The following is a 9,927-nucleotide window of genomic DNA, read 5'->3' as shown; positions in this document are numbered from 1 at the left end:
TCAATTTAAAAAAAAAATACGTAAACTAGACTACTGATATGAAATACGGACCCAATTCAGCACATTCTTAAACTAACAAAAAAGGTCTGATCTTGAAATATCAATTCGTTCGGGAGTAATCGTTGGTACATCCGAAATGGGGTGACATCCGGACGTCCACGTAAAATTTTTTTCAAAACGTTTTTTTTTTTTTCAAAATAGCTACATGAAATGATTTTAAAAAATAAAAGATGGATTAATTTAAGTGTTTTCTTGGTGTACATCTACTTATATTATTGTATAAGTGTAATATGGTTATGATAGAGACATTTAAAGATCACAAAATTGCTTGACCTTGACAAGTCGAGTATAAAGCACAACCTCACGCGCTTCGCGCTATGAGGCGTGCAAAATTCCAATATTTAAGAAAGTCCAGTGCAATTAAAGATAATTAAGAAATTACCTTGTATCTTGTGAACTATTGAAATTTTTTAAGATATAAGCTCAATCCGATGTTACATTTATGAAGACCTTCCATTTAAGTACCCACATCAATTTTTCATATATTTATATATATTATATATACGAATATATGAAAAATATATCAAAATGCTTGTGAGTACTCAAATAAAAGCTCTAGATAAGTGTAACATCGGGATGAGCTTATATCTTTAAAATTCCAATATTTAAGAAAGTCCAGTGCAATTTAAGATAATTAAGAAATTACCTTGTATCTTGTGAACTATTGAAATTTTTAAAGATATAAGCTCATCCCGATGTTACATTTATGAAGACCTTTCATTTAAGTACCCACATCAATTTTTCATATATTTATATATATTATATATACGAATATATGAAAAATATATCAAAATGCTTGTGAGTACTCAAATAAAAGCTCTAGATAAGTGTAACATCGGGATGAGCTTATATCTTAAAAATGGTCAATAATTAAGAACTGACCTTACTATCTTGTCAACTAATGATATTTTTTAAGATATAAGCTCATGCCGATGTTACACTCATCGAGACCTTTCATTTGAGTACTCACATCAATTTTTCATATATTTTATAAATTTATATATATTATATATATATATGTATATATGAAAAATATATAAAAATGCATGTTGGTACTCAAATGAAAGCTCTTGATGAGTGTAACATCGGAATGAGCTTATATCATTAAAAACGTCAATAGTTAAAAAAATACAGTGCAATTTACCGAAAGTCATTAATTAATAAAGCAAAATTTTATTTATTTATAGTTCACACAGTTCCTGCAAGGTTACTAGTTTAATTAATATTTATTAATTTCAAAAATTATATTATAAATTGTGAAATAAAAAAAATAGCCAAATTATTTTTTTTTAATTATTATTTTTAAAAATTTTCCAATTTATATTCTTACAAACAAGTACAAATATATTTTTATATTAGTAGAAATTATATTGATACTATTAAATTTTAAAAATTAAGAAAAATAATTTACAATAAATTAAAAATTAATCACAGATTCATTTTATAAAATTTAAATGCAGTAGATAAAACATTCGATCTTATTTTAATTGCAAATGTACAATTAAAAAAAATATTTAATAAATACATTTCAATAATAAATAACATAAAACATAATAATAATTACATGAAAAGTAATAAAATATAAAAATAATATCAACTCACACTATTTATCGTGCAAGTATAAATAAATAATTTACAACATAATTACAAATATAAATATGGCGACAAAATAAATATCAGTGGATGCAATTTAAATCAAAAATACTTCTCTGACCAGCAGGGCGTATTTTCTTTTTTTCAGTACCCTCCCACTCAGAACTGGAGTCGCCGAAGAAATTATACAAGTAGAGACGATCGCCAGTCTGAATACCTGTTGATGAAAAAAGTAAATGTATAAATATAATCGAGGTTAAATAAAGTCGATTATAATTAGTAATAATGATGGGGCTTGGATCTAACTAGACTTACCAAGTCTGGTGTGGTGAGGATTCCAAACGACATTTGCGATACGGTGGTTGAATGATAATGAATCAGTATTTTTTTGAATAGTTATTCCATCGACAATTCGGTTCCAACTGGCTAAAACGGGAATAGTCGTTGAACGAGTGTTACCCTCCCAGTAGTACCACACGACAACCAGTTCTCCGCTGAGCTTGTTCCACGCCAAATGTTTCACGCGACTTAAGAAGTTAACTCGTCTATAATCCAGGGACTTTTGCTTCGGGATGTCCCAGAGGGATAGTGAGCCATCGCCGACTCCGCCACCTATGCAGAGAACTCCTTTTTCCCATGGATGCCACGCCAAGGCCTGCATACGTCAAATCAGTCAGGACTCTTGTTAATTTTTGTTTGTAATACTTCCTAAATATTACAAATATACGTTTGGAACAAGACGGAAAAAGAAGTTCCATCAAATTTTATAAAAAAATCTATTAAATTTACAGATTTTTTACATTAAAAAAAAATGTAAATTTTACCATGCAAAAAATGTAAATTTATTATGATGAAAAAATCTTAAATTTACATGGTAAAAGAATGTAAATTTTATATTGCATAACATGTTAATTTTACAATGCAAAACATGTAAATTCGGTGTATAGAAAAAAATAAATTTGTATGGTAAGAAAATGTAAAGTTTACATTGTAAAAATTGTAAATTTAATATGTTGAAAAAAAGTTCAAATTACAAAAAAATGTAAATTTAGTATGTGAAAAAAAAATTTACATGGTAAAAAAGTGTAAAGTTTACGTTATAAAAAATGTAAATTTAATACGTTGAAAAAATGTTAGACTAACGAAAACAAATGAAAATTTTACCATGCTAAAAATGTAAATTTAATATCAGAAAATATTTTTAATTTACATGGCAAAACAATGTTAATTCTATACTGCAAAATATGCAAATTTTACAATGCAAAAAATATAAATTCGGAATAAGGAAAAAAAAATAAATTTACATGGTAAAAAATGTAAATTTAATATATTGATGAAATGTTAAATTTACATGGTAAAATAATGTAAAGTTTACATTATAAAAATTGTAAATTTAGTACGTTAAGAAAATGTTAGACTTACAAAAAAATGTAAATTTTACTATGCTAGCAATGTAAACTTAGTATCTGGAAAAATCTTAAATTTACATGGCAAAAAAATGTAAATTTTTTATTGCATAACATGTAAATTTTACAATGCAAAAAATGTTAATTCAGAACATGAAAAAAGGATAAATTTACATGGCAAAAAAATGTAAACTTTACATTAAAAAAAATTGTAAATTTAATATGTTGAAAAAATATTAAACTTACAGAAAAAATGTAAATTTTACAGTGCAAAAAAAGTAAATTTAGTAGCTGGAAAACTCTAAAATTTACATGGCAAAAAAATGTAAATTCCTTATTGCATAACATGTAAATTTTACAATGCAAAAAATATAAATTCAGTATATGAAAAAAAGATAAATTTACATGGTAAAAGAATGTAAAGTTTACATTATAAAAAATGTAAATTTAATATATTAATGAAATGTTAAATTTACAAAAAAAATGTAAATTTGACCGTGCAAAAAATGTAAATTTAGTATCTGAAAAAATCTTAAAATTACATGGCAAAAGAATGTAAACTTTACATTCTTAAAAATGTAAATTTTACATTATTTGACTGTGTAAATTTTATGAATTCATGCCTAAAAATTTGACAATAATTTTTTTTTTAATTTAGCAAAAAATGACGCTATAATTTATTTATTTATTTATTTATTTATTTATTTATTAGGTTTAAATGCCAAGGCACAAAGCCGAATGGCAAAAATGATATACATAAAATTATAATTCACATAAGTACCGCTAATATATACATAATGGAAATAAAAATTTACATGATAGCTTAAAATATAAAATTTACATAATGATTAAGTGGACATAATGTTTTTAATCATAATAACCAGCTCACTATTATATTATTCGAGATTTATAAGAAAATCGAATACTCTTGGCTTGAAGGATTCTAATCCAAGAGATTTACACATAATTATTTGTGTAATTATGAAATCTGTAATTTTTTTCTTCAAAAATTACAATAAAAAATAACTACGTACCTCTGATGGATCGTAGTATCCTATTTCGAGAAATGGAACAATTCCTTTCAGCTGATAAATAGTAATGTTCTTATCTGCGCCGGTTGTTGCAATGTAATCATCATCTGGTGATATCGCCATGTCCAACACTGATCCTTCGTGAACTTTTACGGACTCCTCCTTCACAATATATGATCCATTTATAGTGAATATACTAAGTTTTCCATTATTGCATCCACTACACAGAAAAAAACTCCGGAATTATTAATAATTCCGACAGAAAAAAAAAAAAAAAAAAAAAAAACAAATAATTTCATAAGATTTTTAACTTTAAATTATTTAAAAAATTTATAATAAAATAAATAATACATACGTCAAAACTTGGCGATCTGTTTTACTCCAAGCAATGCATCGAATAGAACATCTGGGACAGGAGCAGTTATGTTTCCAAATAATTTTCCCAGCTGCGATATCATAGCAGCACAATTTCAGTGACTCTGAGTACATCACAAAACGGTCTCCCGCGTGATTCCATTTGACGCCTCGAATTTTTTGCGTCCCGATATTTTCAGCCTCCATGTTTACTACTGTTGATTCGCATTGGGTTTCCCATGAATCCTTGAAAACAAGTATCTCTTGTTCCACCGCGACCAGCATCATGTTTTTTGAGCTCCAATCAATCATTCCACGGCCTTAAATTAGTAAATAACAATTACAATACATTAATATAAAAATTTGATGCATTAATAAAAGCATTTTTTTGATAACATTTATTAAACTTTATTTTATTTACTAAAAAACAAAAATTTTTTGTCAAAATTTTAAGTTTTTTTTTTCAAAATTTGAATTGTTTTATAATGACTATTAAATAAACAATGAAAATTAATTATTAAATAAAAAAAATATGTTTCAAATGATAAAAAATAATTAATTATATTTAATAAATAAAAAAAATTTTTTTTTTAATTAATTAATTTAAGTATTTTTTGATAATATTTAATAAAATTTATTTTATTTACTGAAAAAAAAATTGTTTTGTCAAAATTTGAATTATTTTTATAATGACTATTAAATAAGCAAATAAAATTAATTATTAAATCAAAAAATTTGTTTTAAAAGATAAAAAAAACAATTAATCATATTAAATAAATAAAAAAAAAATTTTTTTTTAATTAATTAATTTTACTACACTGTAAAAAATCCGGAGTGAATCGGGAGTGAATTTCACTCCCATTTCACTCCCATCACTCGGAGTTCGGGAGTGAAGTAATTAATCACTCCGCGTAGGGAGTGAATCCGGAGTTTTTATTTGCGGAGTGATTTCGGAGTGATTTCGAATTTCACTCCGAAAAACATCTGCGTTCGGAGTTTTTAAAATGAATAAAATAAGGATGAATTTTCGTTCTACAAAAAAATCTCAAAATTAATTTACTATAAGGGTCATTCCACGTCAATTCGACCCCTTTCGATTTGGACAAATTTTAGTCAGAAGTTTTCTTTTATCTTATAACGAAGTTCTGCCAAAGGAAAAAAATTTAAAAATTTTAAATAAACTTATGTTTTAAAAATCTCGAAAACTATTGCAATTAAAAAAATTGCATTGAGTAAGTTTCAAAAGGAATACTTTGGGCTATTAAAAAAAAAAATCTCTGAAAAAAAATTAAAAAAAATCTCCAATTTGTGAAATTTTGAATTTTGGAAAATTGTCAAAATTGACCGTCGACAATAAATTTTTGGCTCAAATTTTTTTATGTACTACCTTGTACCAATCTTAAAAGATTCTGAAATTTTTGGAACTGTGTTTTTTGTTTTTTCAAAAATATGAATTTTTGAAATTTGTTAAAAAAAAAATTTTTTCTTAAATTTTTTTTTTTTGTTTATCCTAATTGAGTTTGGCAAATCACGTAATTTTGATATTTTGAACAGTTGAAATTTCATTTAGTGGCATAATGATGAGAAAAAAAACATTAATTGTATTTGTTTATTGTTGGTTATTCGAAATTGTCATGCCGCTAATTTTTAATAATATAAAAAGGGTTTATAAAAATATTTTCTTTATAAAAATTTATTTATTTCTAAATTCATTTATTTTGGGAGTGAAAGCGGAGTGAATTTTATTATTAATAAAAATTAACTCCTTCTCGGAGTAAATATCACTCCCACTGGGAGTAAATTAATTAAAAATCATTCACTCTTCATTCACTCCGCGTTCACTCCACAAATTTTTTACAGTGTAGGAATAAATTTTTTTATCATTACATAAAAATTAATAAAAAAAAAATTACTCGGAAAATGAATATATCCAGAAAGTTCAACAGCACTTTCCCAGCACTGAAGTAGTGGCTTGCATCGATATTTAGCCTTCCAAACGTCATCAATCGATGATTTTTTGATGAGACTTGGTCGTTTATCAGGATCAAAACCTGGTTTGTAATCAGAAGAGGATGAAAGTGGCCGTTGTTTAGAGTTAAAACTCAAAATTCGTGGATCTTTGAGCCCTTGAAAAGGATCGATCTCGTTCAAGCACTCGATCATCGCTCGCTTCCTCCAATCACTATGCAGTGATTTCATCTGAAAAGATATATATCTAAACTTTGAATAAGCTCCAGTCACATATATTTATTTATATAAACTTAGATCGTGTCAGAATATGTTACACCAACGGGTTTTATTTAAAGATAAAAGAAACAGTTCTGTATAGTACAGATGCTCATGATCAGAATAAGAGACTCTGATGTTATTAAATAAAGAGCTAGGCTCATCTTGAAAGAGCGAGAAAGATAAGAAAGAGTAACGTGGATAAAAATGAAAAAGTGCGTGGGTAGGATTGAAGAGACCAAGCGAGTAAATTGCGTATCCGAAGAGCTTAACGATCGGTTTGGTTCTTGAACACGGCGTGCGCGGCTTTTGCCAACCAGAAGATCCTAACAATAAAAATAATAAAAAGATACTCTCTGTGTGCTCGAGTGCGATCAAGCCACGACCATGGTCAACGTGTTACGCGATTACGCTCGTAAATCCCGATCACCACCGACATTCTCTGCTTCTCATATCAATGGGTTGCTTTCGTGAGTCGATTATAAAAAATAAACTGAGAACTTCATGAATAAATTTAATTATCTAAAAAAAAAACATTAGAAAGCAATTACTTACCCATAAAAATTTTTTTTTATGTAGCTTATTTTTATTTTTGGCCAGATTTGGCTATATATGACCTAATATGGTCATATGTGACCTAAGATGGCCATATATGACCTGATATGGCTATACGTAACCATATATGACCCAATATGGCTATATGCAATCATTTATGATATGATATAGCTATATCTAGTTTAATATAGCCATATATGATCTAGTACGGCTATATTTGACCATATGTGACCTGACATGTCCATATCAATGGTTTTCTAACGCAACCTCGTATCTCAAAAATGACGATTTTAGAGATAAGGTAAAAAATAGCTTATAAAAAATTAATATTCATCTGAAAAAAATATTTATCAATTGTATTTTCTAAAAACACTATCGTATTTATTATTAATTTGGTTAATTAAAGAGTTCTATATTTCAAAGCCATTATCCCCGATCCAAATTGATGTTGGACTAATTTTAAATTTTACATTAAATTTTTATTTATTAAATTCTTTAAATTTTAATTTTTACTTATTATTTATTTTCACCACATTATTGTCGGTATGAGCACTCATACCGTCCTTGGGTGAATATATCTAACAATTAAAAATCTTTATTTTAATTTAAGATTAATCAAAGATGTTATATTCTTTACTCAGTGAGACTTTTTTCGGCCACCGAAAAAATAATAATTCAATTCCTGGTCTGAGCATTTCCGAGTTATTGAGGCATCTAAAAGGACTTCCATAAATTTAGTTTTTCTAAAAATTAGAGCACATTCGACCAACGAATTCAAAAGTTATAAGAAGTTTAAAAATGGCTAATTTTACAATTCGTAAAGTTTACAATCGGCTAATTTTATAAGTTTCTGCAGTAAGAATTGGCTAAATTCATGTAGCTACAGATTTTTGTTTTTCGCTATTTTATAAATGACTGAATTTATAATTAGTGAAATTTTCATTTCGCTAATTTCATTTTTTATTTTCAGCTAATGTCACAAGTGACATTATCAACGGATTTCCAAATTTAGAGTTAATAAACGTTCTAGTTTACAAACGGCAATTTTCCTGTAACATTAAAAACATATTTAAATTAATGACCACGATTGTATATGACATTATATGGCTATATTTGATTTGAACTGTCTATATATGGCTAAATAAACTGTTTATGTATGGCTATTTATATATATCTCAACTCCCTTAAAATTTGCTTTAATATGGCTCTTTACCGTAAGATGGACGGTGGCGTTGTTTGCTCGGTGGGTCTTATATACGTGACTGAATAAAGTAGTCAGTACTTGTCTCGGATAGCTTAACTGGTAGAGCCCTAGAGATATTTGCGTGGTTTTTTTTACCAAAAACTTGTAATTTTCCACGGCTTAAAAATTTTTTTTTTACTCAATGATACTACATAGTAGATAAATACTATAATAACAAACTCTGTACTGCTTTCGTTAACACAAAAATGCCTAGAGCATAAAGAATCAGCATGAAGAGAGGGCCAACTCCGGGACAACCTTCAACCACACCCAATACTTATAATATTTTTTTAAGTTAATTTTCTATTAATGTAACTAGATGTAAGATTGGAATGAAAATAAACTTCTTTAAAAAAAAAAAAAAAAAACTGGTAGAGCCCTTGGCGCGTAACCGAGAGATCTGGGTTCGATTCCCAGTCTGGGCTGTCTGATTATTTTTTCAATTACGGAAAAATTCCCACTGAGTAGGTCCCCCCTTTCCCCTATCCGTTATTTCCCAACTCCCTTAAAATTTGCTTTAATATGGCCAGATATATATGACTGTATAAACTGTTCAGTTCTGGTGAACCAAATTTTTTGAGGTGTCTCTTTGTTGAGGAGCCACAAGATATAAGATGCTCGGAAAGGCTGGCTTCAAAGTACAACAATGTCTCGTTTAGCTTTCCAAACTTCTCAACAGCAGTATATGAACACTCTTTCTTAATATCATCAATACGCCTTTGGCGTGAAATACCATTGGATGTCATAAATTCAGTTAGCATTGAGGCATTTAAATCCAAAGCATTTGAATTCTTCTACGACCTTGAACTCAGGGAGACATATTAACCAAAGACTGCATTCACTCTACATAATTTATAGATAAACTGATATGTACAAAACTTTATTGCTCAAATCCATGAGTGGTTTTCATGGTGGTTTATATTTCTTTTTTTTTATATTTAGATGATGACTATGTTTATAGTTTTACATGTACTTTAATCACACTATGTATAATTTTGCCATTTGGCTCTTGCCTTGGCATTTAAATTGAATAAATAAATAAATAAATATGACCCAATATAGCCTCATATGACCTGATATGGCTAATGTTTCTATCAGAAAATTTTTAAATAAAAATTTAAGATTACCTGTCCGATGACATCCAAATACGGTTTATCATTCACTGAAATATATTTTTCACAAAGTTTGTGTTTGGCTATATCGACATTGAACTCATGGCGAGAAGGAATCATCCGATCATTGTAATTGCTGGTAAAAGTGTAAGCCTTTCCAAAAGCAAATCTCTGAAATGGAGTTGTGGAGACGGTTCTGTTGTGATATCTGGTTTCTGGCCCGTAAATTGGAATCGGCTGCTGAAATGTGGGAAACATTAAATTATGTTAGTGAATAATTATTTAACAGGAGATTTGTATGTGAAACTAAGTCTGCAAAAAATTAAGACCAAGTAAAAGGAGGGTTG

The 9,927-nt window shown here is 27.9% G+C and overlaps 1 protein-coding gene across 2 annotated transcripts in view; it reads right to left on the bottom strand.

Moving 5' to 3' along the window:
- Nucleotides 1-1,698: 1,698 nt before the first annotated feature.
- LOC123266330 (fizzy-related protein homolog) overlaps nucleotides 1,699-9,927 on the bottom strand; it is an 82,627-nt gene continuing 74,398 nt past the window's right edge. The window contains exons 2-7 of one of the 2 annotated variants that reach the window (XM_044730551.1): nucleotides 9,596-9,820; nucleotides 6,358-6,643; nucleotides 4,446-4,764; nucleotides 4,094-4,310; nucleotides 1,969-2,308; nucleotides 1,699-1,870 (exon numbers count right to left, since the gene is read on the bottom strand). In XM_044730551.1, the coding sequence (XP_044586486.1) occupies nucleotides 1,737-1,870; nucleotides 1,969-2,308; nucleotides 4,094-4,310; nucleotides 4,446-4,764; nucleotides 6,358-6,643; nucleotides 9,596-9,820 (1,521 nt within the window). In that variant the 3' untranslated portion in view covers nucleotides 1,699-1,736. The remainder of the gene's footprint in view (nucleotides 1,871-1,968; nucleotides 2,309-4,093; nucleotides 4,311-4,445; nucleotides 4,765-6,357; nucleotides 6,644-9,595; nucleotides 9,821-9,927) is intronic. The other variant, XM_044730552.1, reaches the window with a different exon arrangement.

This window comes from Cotesia glomerata, linkage group LG5 (genome assembly GCF_020080835.1).
Source record: "Cotesia glomerata isolate CgM1 linkage group LG5, MPM_Cglom_v2.3, whole genome shotgun sequence".
Taxonomy (NCBI): Eukaryota; Metazoa; Arthropoda; class Insecta; order Hymenoptera; family Braconidae; genus Cotesia; species Cotesia glomerata.
The sequence above is the reverse complement of the archived record's forward strand: the minus strand, read 5'-3'. Positions and strand labels throughout refer to the sequence as shown.